Source organism: Chenopodium album, chromosome 24 (assembly GCF_948465745.1).
Source record: "Chenopodium album chromosome 24, dcCheAlbu1.1, whole genome shotgun sequence".
Lineage (NCBI taxonomy): Eukaryota > Viridiplantae > Streptophyta > Magnoliopsida > Caryophyllales > Amaranthaceae > Chenopodium > Chenopodium album.
Window position 1 is genome coordinate 1,964,102 of NC_137857.1, and position 13,477 is coordinate 1,977,578.

General features: G+C 36.7%; 2 protein-coding genes across 6 annotated transcripts; one reads left to right on the plus strand and one right to left on the minus strand.

The window, feature by feature from the left end:
- Positions 1-447: 447 nt before the first annotated feature.
- Positions 448-8,155, minus strand: LOC145610157 (putative glycosyltransferase At3g07620). 5 transcript variants are annotated; one of them, XM_081665427.1, is made up of 7 exons: positions 5,313-5,451; positions 3,120-3,841; positions 2,889-3,019; positions 2,031-2,379; positions 1,425-1,826; positions 1,062-1,349; positions 448-948 (listed from the first exon to the last, which is right to left on the minus strand). In XM_081665427.1, the coding sequence occupies exons 2-6, from the start codon at positions 3,765-3,767 to the stop codon at positions 1,158-1,160; spliced, it is 1,722 nt and encodes a 573-aa protein (XP_081521553.1). In that variant the 5' UTR covers positions 3,768-3,841; positions 5,313-5,451; the 3' UTR covers positions 448-948; positions 1,062-1,157. The 5 variants fall into 5 exon arrangements, with proteins under 5 accessions (XP_081521553.1, XP_081521551.1, XP_081521552.1 ...); XM_081665425.1 differs by having other exon boundaries at positions 1,062-1,826; XM_081665426.1 differs by having other exon boundaries at positions 448-1,826.
- Positions 8,156-8,937: 782 nt separating this feature from the next.
- LOC145611266 (protein FAR1-RELATED SEQUENCE 8-like) lies at positions 8,938-13,104 on the plus strand. Its single transcript, XM_081666580.1, has 2 exons — positions 8,938-10,428; positions 11,617-13,104. Exons 1-2 carry the CDS (start codon positions 9,200-9,202, stop codon positions 12,671-12,673), a joined length of 2,286 nt encoding a protein of 761 aa, XP_081522706.1. The 5' UTR covers positions 8,938-9,199; the 3' UTR covers positions 12,674-13,104.
- The last annotated feature ends 373 nt before the right edge of the window (positions 13,105-13,477 follow it).

A 13,477-nucleotide genomic window follows, 5' to 3' on the forward strand; every position in this document is an offset into this window, starting at 1 on the left:
TAAAGTTACCTTTATATATTTAAGTTATCATTTTCCTAACATAAGATTTAACTTTAAAAAATTATATAAACGTATTAGATTAAAGATTAAACATATTAGCCTATGTGCATTCCTAAGATAATACATATTTAAAATACAATCAAATTTATTACAAATTAAAAGTTACCCTTAAAGGAATTAATGTTACCATAAAATTGTTAAAATTACTTTTGAATTGACCGTTTTTAAATAAAATTAGCTAAAGTCTACAAGACGTATTCGGAACTTTGATTGTACAATAGTTACAATCTCTCTAGGCCGTTACATCATTACATGGCATTAAATATTAAGGAAACTGGAAACTGGAAAGCAAGATATTTTTGGGATTTTTGGTTAATAGATAGTTCTCCAATTGTGTGACACTATGCAAGTCATAGAGTGATAAAAGATACAAGTAGATTCAATCGCTAAGTTGTAACAAGTGAACTCAAAGTTCAAAGTACATAATTATTAAACAACAGGGTAAGATTCAACTTTTACTGATGATTCTAAGCACCATAATATCAATTCTCATTTGCCCTCGTAACAACATGCAAAATCGAAATAACAAGCGACCAAGAACACGATTTGGCAAGAGAATAAGCATAGAGGTTGTGTGAAAAATGAGTCTTTTAAAAGTTGTTGTATGTTCTAATATGCCAAGTTGCAGGAGCAGATATACCATATCCATCGTTGAACTGCAAAGAATGCAATCTCCTTTTGATGTGATGATCGGTCAGAAGAGAATTTGGCGAGGATACAGTCTGTGTTCGATTGTGAGCAAATATATTTGTAGTTTCCATCTGAATTCTAAATGTTTAGGCAAGGAACAAAAGAAAGGATAATGAAGTTTGAAACCTAATTTCCAGTGAATATAAACTTCAGTTCAAAGAAATTTCCTTTCAACCAAACATAGCCTTATTAATTCACCTGCATCGAAGGAGGCATGTACATATGGCTACTGAATTATAACAGCAGACAGGCTAAACTTGGCAATTCACAATAAATTGAAATTTATGGCAAGTTCAGAATGACAAACTTACAGTTGATGAAGTGATCTGATAGATTGTTATCACTGGGTCTTGTTGTTTGTGGAGTTGCTAGATGAGAGTCGAAAGGATGGGTGCAACAAAGACTTGCTACAAGGGCCTCATCCGAGAAACCCGGCTAGACCAAAGTGAATGAAGGATCATGTGAAACAAGTCATACTTCTGTGGAGTTTTGTGCCATTTGAAATGTCTTTGCACCATTATCAAACTGTGGTGCATATCAATATACCTGTCTTCCGAGATTGATAATAGAATGCTCCTCAGGTTTCGGATGTCTTTTTCCTGCACGAAAACAGCAAATGTTTCCCAATCTAGCACATCGAAGAAAGGGGGCACATAATTGTCAGCAATTATTACCGGAATACAACCATACAAAATGGACTCCACCACCCTAGGGGAGTGAACTTGGTATCCCCTGGCACAAATGCAATACTTGCTGCTTTTCATGTACTCTCTGTACATTGTTTCTCCTTCTATATCAAAGGGCAAAGGACCGAATATTTTCATGTCTGATACCTTATTCTCCCAATACTTGAGCAATAATGGTCGGAGATATCCATGCATTTTACCAGCAAAGAAGGCTAATATATCTCTGTCTGAAGGTGGTTTTCCTCCCATATCTCTTGAAGGGTCATCTTCATTGTGAATAAATGTTACCGGTAGACTAACATCCTTGCCTATACTAAATCCTCTTGCTGCATTGGCATTGCACAAAGCTCTTATGCAGCTGCTCATATGCTTCCTTGTTATACGTAAAGCCTAAGAATCACATTTTTGTCAGTAAAAAGATCAAATTTACCAAAAAAATCCATCACATACAACAATATTCCAGACTTCCAGATACAAGAAAATTTTCCTACATTTGTGTTATCTTGTTTGATAAACAAAATGTCAAAAACTGAAGAACCCAATAGACTGAACAATAAAGCGAAATAAGTTACAAAGGGATAGGATAAAACATACCCAATCATGACAAGCAACAAAAAAGTGATCTGCTCCCCCATTAGCATTCCAATAGCTGTATTTATTCTTGATCAAATTCACATAATCTTTAAGATAATCCTCCAGCTTCTTGGGATTATGAGACTTCTCAGCATTTAAGGTCCAGCGTAAAGTTGTGGAACTAAAGGGTAAATAATATAGATGAGCTTTCTTAGGGTCCTCTACAGTGAAGCGCGTACTTTTCTCTATCAGTTCCATAAACCACCCTTCTCCTGCATATATTCCCGTCAGCTCTGGTTGGTGAAATATGGGCTTCTGCCCTTCTTTGTATACATAAATTCTGAATACTTGTTCCATCAAGTCATAGCTCCTACATACACAGTCCTTTCGATAAATAATGCAATAGGATATGGCACATTTGTGTATATAGGCAAACAGATTATGGATTATAAAAATTGCTAATTACATAATTTCATATTTATGATTGAAAATTTTAATTAATTATTACAAAGGGCTAGCTACAAGTTAAGCATATATAGAGTAAAAAAAAACAAAAGTTTAGTAATAATAGCATTAAATTTCTTTTATTAGAATAAGTAAACAATTTGAGAAAATCAACAACAGTCAGACTAAAATGTGGCTAAGTCTAAAATAAGTGCCACTGTCCAATAGGTCTCAATAATCAAACAGAGAAAATGCGTCCTCTGAATTTTTTAAATTCTACCAAGATCAAATTAATCCTGATGTACATGCGTCAACTTCGTATGCCCTCGTCAGCATGCTCTCAAAAGGTAAAAAGAATTAATATAAGATTCTAAGCACTTGGCAAGAAGACATGAACACATAATTATCAATGATGATATCTTCAAACTGGCTTACCTTTTGAACATAGAGACATTCCGGAAAAGAGGAGCGTGCAAGTCTGCAACACTTCTTAAAATGGGGGCATTCCTAATCTGTATACTAGCAGATTGAAGCTCGTTATCACGTATTGCTGACCATTCCTGCCTCTGTTATAGATCAACAAATAAGCATTTCATTAAGTTGCAAGACACAAGAAACTCTACTTAGTTGTAAGATAATCAAAAAAATAAAAAGAGCCCATAATACCACAGAATTGATATACTTGGGACTGGTAAGCAGCATGGATTTCATCTGAGACAAGGTAATCAAGCTAACCCTCCTCATCCTTCTTAAGTACTTCTCAATGTTGAACGATTCATTCAAACTACCCTGCAACTCCACTGGCCAGTTTGAACTGTTCACCTTTGAATTGCTTACGGATACAAAAGTATTTGATCTATCCATGGGAGGTGAACTAGCTCCAGTTAAATTATTTGTAAAAACAGATACACTGCTATACTCCACATTTAAGTCAGCAGTATGCTTCTTGTTGTTCTGAGTAGTTTTATTCTGCAGGATATATGATTGATTTGCCCCGTTCTCCATGCTAATATCATTTGTTGTGACTGAAACATTCTTACTGAAAACATCCCTTCCACTTCTTTTGTGATAAGGCTCACCCTCTTCTATCGGTTTACTGGTACTGATATCAACTCTGTTCCCTGAGTTGAAAGTACTATTCATCATCGAATTTCCAGAACGTATACTTTTGGGCCACAATTCTGATAAATTGTATCTCCCAGAAGGAAATTCCCAAAACTGATACAAAACTGTCATGGCTGCTAAAAATACCACCACAAAAAGAGGAGCTACTGGTCTCCCAGGATAACATAGTTTCATGAATTGGGCCATCATATTCGACCTTGAGATACTATGTATCAGGAAACCCCAACATAGTGAACATACCCAAATTAAATCCAAGCAATCTCCTGAATAAACAAGTGGATACAGACAAAAGGCGATTAGCTAAACGAATTGATGAACAAAACGAATTGATGTTAATTTCTTTTACCAATCTAACCCAACATCTCGCTCTCTCCATACCACAAAATCAGCGAAGAGATATAGAATCTAGCATACATAATACATACTTGCATAACTAACCTCACTTCTATAAATGGAGTTTCAAAATAGACCCGGGAATAATGAAAAATCTTATACAGTACAGTGAAAGCAGGGGGTGAAGAGGAAGATCTTCAAGCTAAAGAGGGAGAAACATAAGCAACTTCAACTCATAAAATATTCAATATGAGATTGCAGAATAATATAGTAATTTTCAGTATCAAATCATGGGAGTGCATAAAAAGTGCTAGTTTGTTGACTTTCTGCAGTCCACATGAGAGACCACGTTTGAGACTGACAGTGTAAGGTACTATTTTATACTCCTTATTATGGTTAATACAAAGTTAATTAGAGAATCTCAGGGAATATTAATACTTCCTCCGTTAATGGTTATTTGCAACAAAGGGGTATTATTTGTGAGATATAAAATATTCCTTTGTTGCAAATAACCATTAACGGAGGAAGTAGATTAATTGTCCCATTATCTTGATATATGAACACTGTAATTAACAGTAACTAATAAATTAATCTCCTCTTTCCTCTCCCCTTATGCCCTTAATGGCAATGTAATAATATTTCTCCTCCATTTTTTACCCCCAAAATCTTTAACCTTCTTTCTCGTCTCTTCTTATCTCTGCAACTTTGGTTATGGGCTTACGGCAATGGCGGCATCCTTCATCTATCATGGATAAGGTACAGAATTAGGGCTCCTTCAGCTGTCAACAGCCAGTTAGCAGGACTCAGACGATAAATTCACTATACTATCCTCATCCACGATGACAAAAAAATAAAGCACAAGAAAAGACCATTTTTATTCATCAAAGCTTCAAACATCTAGATAATAAGGCATTCATGCATAGCTGCTACAAGCCTAAATCTCACATCGAAAATCATTTGGTGAGAACAACAAATAGAAGCAGCTAAGGATGAAGTTGAATAAAATTTATTCTACTGGTAATAAATTGATCAGCAATTCATCCAAGGTGCATTCAACTCATTCCCTTGTTCAGAAACCACACACAAAATAAAGCTACTCTGATTTGAAATGATTTTGTATGATGAGACATGATCTTATTCATGTTTACACATGATACAGGGAGGTTGGTGCAATGTTGTTTAACAAACAGATCAAGGATATGCCCCAAGTACTCTGTAATGTGAAAACAAGTCAACCCAGGAACCATATAGATATCAAATATGGTCAGGTCAACCAGGCTAGATCATGAGGATACCAGATTCATCGCATCAGTAAATGGAAGAGCTATTAGGATTTGAAACAAACTACAAAAAGTTTAACCACAATACGGAGTAATAAATAGAAAAAAGTTGCTAACTTACTGTTTTGGAAGATGCAGACAAGTCATAGATTCAGCTTCAACTAGCAACAAGAGATTTTAAGCAGGCCTTATCTGAGAAACTCGGCTGTACCAGAATGAGTGAAGGGTCATGTGAAACAAGTCATACTTTTCTGGTGTCTTATGCCATATAAAATGTCGTTGCACCTTTCTTATCCTTTGCTGCATGTCAAGGTACCGTTCTTCAGGGATGGAAAGAAGGATGTTCCTCAGATTTGGGATGTCTTTCTCTTGAATGAACACAGCAAATGCCTCCCAGTCTAGAACATCAAAGAAAGGAGGCACATAATTATCAGAGATAATTACAGGAATACACTCATAGAATATAGATTCAACAACCCTGGGGGTGTGAACCCCATAACCTCGGGCACAAATGCAGTACTTGCTGCTCTTCATGTACTCCCTGTAGACTGCTTTGCCTTCGATATCCCGCTGCATTGGACCAAAGATCTTCATATCTGGTACCTTATCCTCCCAGTATTGCAACAATAATGGACGGAGATAGCCATGCAATTGTCCAGCAAAGAAGGCTAATATATTTCTCTCTGAAGGTGGTTTTCCTCCTATGTCTCTTGTGGGGTCATTTCCACTGCGAACATAAGTTACAGGTACACTGACATCCTTGCCTACGTTAAAGCCTCTTGCAACATTGGCGTTACATAATCCTCTAATGCAACCGCTCATATGATTTCTTATTATACGTGGTCCCTGAAAAGATCATTGTTTTATCAGGAGGATAGAGTGCTAGTTTGGATATTCAAGTCAAGGCAATATACTATACAGAATTAAGTTTGTCTTTTTTGAGTTTGGGGTTCCTATACACATTCACTTTCCTTTCAATTTCATTGTAAATTTGTATTCTTGATTGTTACCTTCAGCCTTCCTGAATTTGAAAATTGACATTCACACCTCAAATTAATCTTTAAGGATTCTGTGTACATCACTCAGATGAGGGTACAAGGGCTGGTTAGAGGGTAGGTCCAAGGGTAGAACTTGCTAATATTGATGATTTTGGCCTGTTCTCAGTCTATTTTGAAGTGTACAAATGGTCAAATGCAATATACCACCTCAATTCTCAAACTCGGTATTCAATATTTTAGGACAAATATCAATGCTTTCACTTAAAAACTAGAAACAAAAGTGCTGCATTTAATGCAGAGATTTGGTTTGACTAAGAAAATGAATGAGAGTTAACAAAAAGAAATCTAGAACACTCAAGTAACATCTAACAGATATACAAAACAATGACCTTTGTTTATATAGAGAAAATTATAGAGCTTGGAAGTTCAAAGACATACCCAGTCATGACAAGCAACGAAAAAATGATCTGCTCCCCCAGTCCTGTTCCAAAAGCGGTATCGCGTTTTAATCAGTTCCACGTAATTTGTGAGATAATGTTCCAAGTTCTTGACACTATTTGACTTGTTCTCGTACAGGACTGAGCGTAGTGTTTCAGAACTGAAAGGCAAGTAATAAAGATGGGCCTTTTTAGGATCCCTTACAGTAAAGTGTCTGCTTCCCTCTATCAGTTTCATAAACCATCCTTCTGCTGCATATAATCCACGTAGTCTTGGGTGATGAAATATTGGCTTCTCCCCTTCTTTGTATACGTAAACTTTGAGTAGACGTTCCATTAAGTCATAGCTCCTGCAGAAACAGTCACTTGCACTTCAAATTTGGCACTTCAAAAGTTCAAATTTGGTAAACACAAGAAATCCTTAAGCTTATAAACAGAATAATGCAGGATATTTCATGTCTGGTTAATATTTGTTATTCCAGTGGACATATTTAATATTATGCTTGTATGGTGGACAAGCTTTCTACCAATATCTGCTTCAATCTTTGCTTCACAAAAGTCTTTGAATTAGTATGAACGTAGGCACATAAAAGTACCAAAGTCATCTGTTTGCAAGCAATCAAGCATCCTTGGCTTCTCAAACAATCACAAAATTCTATACACAGACTTACCTTTTAAACACAGAGACATTTCTGTAAAGAGGAGCATGCAAGTCAGATCTATTCCTTAAAACAGGAGCATTCCTGATCTGTTGGCTTGCAGAAAGAAGTTGGCGATCACATGTTGTAGATCCTCTTCCTCTCCGCCTCTAGATTCAGCCAAAAGAAACAACATATCAATGTGCAACAACTTATTTTTGGTGTTCAGAGAGCCACAAGGGCAGGTGATGAGAATTGATCTCAGTACCGGGAAGGAAGCTCTAATCAATTGAACCATCCCTCACTCTCACATGCCAACATATACTAAATGAATATATTAAAATTATAAAAATAAAAATAAAAATAAAAAATTAAAAAACAGCACTACCATACCACTAAGGTTGTTAATGCAGGTCCATCAAGCAACATTGATTTCATCTCAGATAAAGTAATCGTAGCACCTCTCATCTTTCTTACATATCTTTCAATCACAGATGTGTCATTCTTACTGTATGCCTCCAACCCCACAACCTGCTTGATTTTGTGAATTTGTGAGCTGCTCATTGATGTTGAAACAATTGATCCAGTACCCAAAGGTTCCATCTTCTCCATAGAAATTTGACCAGAAATAGTCGAATAATTAGTCAAAACATCCATACTTCCAGCATCCTCAACACTATCTCCAGTAGAATTCTTATGCAATGCATCAAATTGCTTTGCTTTATTCTTCACACTACTAGTTTTCCTCATTATTAAATCCCTACCAGAAGCATCATCATGTTCACTTCTACTAGCTCTATCACGGTCTAATATAAGTCCACTGTCAACGCGCTCCTTCCCCAATTCACTGCATTCTTACCCCCTACTCCCTCCATCATATCAAAATCACCATCCTTAACCAAAATCCAAGAAGATGGACTCCTTATCACTGCTAGAGGCAAAGCCTCTTCGCCAGGCGACAAAGTAGATATGTATCTACCAGAGAGCAATGCCCAAAATTGAGCTAAAACTATCATAACAACTAAAACCCCCGTCATCGAAACGAGCAATCTTCGCCCATAATTGGATAATTTCATGAACAAACCAGCCATATATTATTCTATAGTCTATACCCTAAATAATCCAGTGAAACACCACCTTGTGATCACCTGGTAAATGCAATATCAAACTGAAGAATCAAAATAGCCATACCAACACATAAACAGTACTAATTATTGAAGAACAAAGCATAATTAAACCCCATTTATAGAAAATTCAAATCAAATATTACCAAAACTTCCCAAATTACCAAAATTTAAGACCCATAAACTAAAAGAGAAATCTTTCAGCTAAATTTTACACACCTATTAACATTTTAACAAAAATTTAGATAAAACTAAGCAAATTATACTTCTTACAATTAAAAAGATTGAATTTTGAGTAGAAATAACAGTGAAGTTCGAGAGAGAGTGTACCTGTTGTACTTGTTTAGTATCAGCAGCCAACATAAGCATTGAGCCAGTGACAAATGAAAAATGTCGGTACATATTACCAAGGTGCAGAAGAAGCACAAAACGACGTCGTTTATAGATAAAATTGCCGTATACGACGTCGTTCGTCCCAAAATCATCTTTCCGAATTTTACCCCTGAATTTCTATTTTTGTACAAAATTTTCACTCTCCTCTGAAGTAAACACAAAATCATCCTCTCACACTTTCTCTCTCCTCATTACGACGACGTTTCCTTCATTCGCCGGAAAATTGAACAAAAATGGCGCCTTTGAAAGTTGGAATTCGGCGGGTAATCTGTAAACTTGTTATTTAATGTGATTATTTTGGTGTTTTTTAATTTGGGGTTCTAAATTTGGCATAATAAATTTATTTAATTTGTGAAATTTGATTGTTTGGATATTGTTGTGTATAAATTTGGGGTGTTTGAATGTTGCATGATTGAATATGAATATGAATATGAGTATGGATTGTGAGGAATTAAGTGGTGATGTAGATGTGGGAGTGTCTTTAGAAGCTCTAGAGGTTGATGATGGAGTTGGTGTTGTTGATCAATGTGAAGGAGTGTCTTCGACAAACGAGTCGAAGGCGGCGGAGTCGAGTTTATTGCCCGTGACCCCGCCACCGAGAGTGGGGATGGTGTTTGAGAGATGGGAGGGTGTGGATGAATTTTATAAAAGATATGGGATGGACCAAGGGTTTGGTGTTAGTAGGGTGTCAGGTGCATATAGAACTGGGAAGGAGAGTGGGAAGGTTAGGAGGTCGGCGACTTGGCGGTGTGAGTGTTATGGTGTACCGGATACTAAGGCGAGGAGGGAGGCGAAGAGGAGAGCTAAAGGAATGGAGATTGGTGGGAGCATGGAAGTTAAGTATCAAGGAATAAGAAAACGTAAGTCGAAGAAGTGTGAGTGTCCTGCAATGGTTTATGCTAGTTTGAATGCGGAAGGTGGGTGGGAATTGAAGAAAGTTGTGTTGGAGCATAATCACAAGCTGACCCTAATGAAGTCAAAGGTAGCGAAAGAGGGTATGATGAAGGGGGTTGGGGAAACTCGAAATAGGAGGCTATCTAATGATTTTAATGATGGGTCATGTTTCCCACAAATTCATGGGAGTTTGACAGTGAAGAGGGAAGTTGTTGAGGATATGCCAATGATGGAGAAGTATCACCCCTGTGTAGTAGAGCATGTGAGGAGGCTGAGAATGGAGGGTGGTGATGCAAATTCTATGATGGATTTTTTTGAGAGAATGCAAGGAAACAACCAAAATTTATTCCATGCCCATAGATTCGATGAATTTGGGGTGTTGCAGGATGTGTTATGGGTAGATGCAAGGAGTAAAGCAGCATATGAAGAGTTTGGGGATGTTGTTTGCTTTGATACAACATACTTGACGAATGAGTATGAGTTGCCACTTGTTAATTTTGTAGGTGTTAACCATCATGGACAATTAGTCTTGTTGGGATGTGCTTTAATTTCTCATGGTGATGCTGACACATATGCTTGGATATTCCGGAAATGGTTGGTATGCATGGGAGGAAAGGCCCCTAATGCTATTTTGACTGATGAGGATGAAGCAATGAGGAAGGTGATTACAGAAGTCATCCCGGATACTTGTCATAAGTGGTGTATTAGGCAAATATTGCAAAAGTTGCTGAAAAAGATGCGCATGTATGCAAGGTAACAACTTTTAAGAATTAATATACATGTTATAGATGAGATTTTGCATTGTGTTTTGGTGTGTATGCAGTTATTATGGTAGTTATTTTAACTTCTGGTAGCCCCAACCTAAATTATGAATGTGTTTCATGTTAGTTTTTATATGATGTGACTATGTGACTGAAAATCATGTATATAGAAGAAAGTTGAGCAAATATGTGATCTAGTAAGAGAAAATATGAAGTTCGGATGTGTTGAAAAGGGACCTAGTACTGATGTGATTGAAACTATAAGCACCTTACCAGAAAGTTGTGTTGAAAAAAAGTTTGGTTAACATCATATGCTCAGATAACAAAAGGAAACAACTAAAATCGATAAAAAATTGTATGCTTGACAACATTGCTTCCATTGATTTTCTATTTGATTATGCTGTTTGTGACTTTGGCATGTAATGATCCAAAAAAAAGGGAAAATCTAGAAATCTGCTACAAATAATGATAACAAGAGCTTAACACAGATATGTACATTTTTAAATTATAACGCTGACTGTCAAGCTTAGTAACCTGTCATTCATGATAATTTCTGAGTGAGATCCTTTACCATGACTAATGACCACAGTAACCTAGCCAAATCCCCTGTATGTCATGCGGGTAAGACGAATTATACCCCAATTGAGGTCACACAACCATTACCCTTGCTTAAAACCCTAAATCTTCCTGATGCTTTCTTTGGAATTGACAACAAACAGAGCTTAATTAACCTGATCTGTGAGCCAAAATACTCATCTCTATCATACTTGTTAGAAATTTTGATGAAAATATTCTTTGTAAAATTGCATCAGTTATTGTAGAACCTTATTCAACTAAACCAAGTTCTCCCCAAAAAGGCATAAAGATGTGGCTTAATGGGGGAAAGCCTCAACAGCAAGAAATAAGAATACAGAATCAGCTTGTACACCATATGAAAAGTAATTTCATTATGAGAAATGAAAGATGGTAATGAAAGACCTAAAATTTTGAGTAGGGCAAAAACAGAGACCGAATTCACAGCAAATTCAGTTATGTGTAAATGATAATCATTAAAGTCCAATAGTGGCATAAATGACTGGAAACCAAAACTTTCACAATAAATCTCCCTTGATTAAGTTTTGAACTACATATCTGAAATGGTTGGTTGTGTCTTTGACATTTATAGATATAATTGTTGTAGGTACCAAGAATTAGAGGATGAAATCAAGGAAGTAATTTATGAAAGTTTTACCATTGATGAGTTTCAGAGTCGGTGGGTTCGTGTTGTCGACAAGTATGAGTTGGGAGATAATGAGTGGTTGCAGAGACTTTATGAGGAGAGAGCGATGTGGGTCCCAGCATTCTTGAAGGATATATTTTTGGCAGGTATGCAGAGGGTTGGAAGTATGAACAATTTTTTTGACAATTTTGTGACAAGGCACACAAAGTTGTTTGAATTTGTTGAGAAGTACTGTGCAGCAATGGAGGATAAGGTATCCAGTGAGAAGGATGAAGATATAAAGTCTGTGAAGTATGTAAGGAAGTTGGTAACTGGATTTAAGGCGGAAGAGGTGTTCCAAAAGGTTTATACCAATAATAAGTTTAGAGAGGTTCAAAGGGAGTGTGAGAGAGTTATTTACTGCTATGGAAAGGGGGAGGTTGCTGGAGACACAGTGGTGCATCTCATGGAGGATCGTGTTTGGATTGTTTTCAAGGGTTCAAGTGAGGAGGTCATAACTGACAGGAGGAGGTTGTACCGAGTAAGTTACAATGTTAAGTCAAGAGAAGTGGAGTGTGATTGCAAGTTGTTCGAGGCACATGGGATATTGTGTAGGCATTGTATAAGGGTGCTAGATCATCACTTGTTTGGGGAAGTTCCTGATAAATACATACTGAAGCGGTGGCGTAAGGATGTATCCCGGAAGCATGCACGAGTGAAGGTGGCATACCATGATCCATCAAATTTGGTCGAGGTGAAAAGGTATGACAGTATGATGGCTGTGTTTGAACCACTTTGTGATATTGCAAGTAATGCAGAGGAGACAATGGCAGTTGTGATGAACGGGTTGAAAGATATTCACATCTCACTAAATGAATGGCTGGGTAAGAGGAGTGTTAGTAGTATGGGTGACACTGATGTAAAAGATGTGCATACTGTTATCGATGGCATTGTGGAAAGTAATGGTCAGTCACAGATGACACTGTCATACCCGACACAAGGCACCAAGGCTTCTGTTGTGGTAGGTAGAGATGGTTAGGCACATAACATGTTAGATAACATTGATGCTGACTAGAAATGGCGGAGAGCTTGCAAGTTAATATCGTAGCCTTGGATACTGTGTGCCAAGAAGTGGTTATCATGCTAAGCTTTCTTGAGAATCTAAGATGCTCCTATATATATATATATATATATATTTTTTTTAAAAAAAAAAAAAATCCAACTTTTCTAGTTGTTTTGGCATGATGTCTGTCCATAGCTCTCTAAGGTGCCAAATGTAAAGTGAAAATCTTAGTTGACTTGTAAGTTTTGTAACCAAAAAACTAAACCTGCCTTTCCTCTTATGCTATGAAAAGTTGTTACACCTATATATGGAGGATGTGGCAATTTAGAGGAAAAAACAAAAATTGGCAGGGAGGCATTTGAAGCATGTAAATTTGTCAGAATAAATTGACAAGAATTGAACCCCAATGACAACTGTGAAATTGGTGTAAACTCAGAGTTTGCTTATATCTTATTTTCTGCTCTCTGTATTCTTGATGTGCTCTTCATATAAGTGTTAACTATGTTACGTGTATTAACGGAGCCCTTCCCTTCTTTTCTTCTGTACTTTCAGGATCTTGCCCTGTGTGTGTTCATCTTATTTGAAAATGAAAATATATTTGGAGAGTAGTAGACCTGCATCTCATGTTATATGTAACTAACATACTAAAATAGTACGGAGTACATGTGATTCTAGTCCTATCTGCAATCACTAGTGTTTTTTTTTTAATTGAATTGGTTGACACAGTATGTGTAAATTTTATCTAAGCTTTACTTGAGGCGAATTAATTTTATGTGTTTA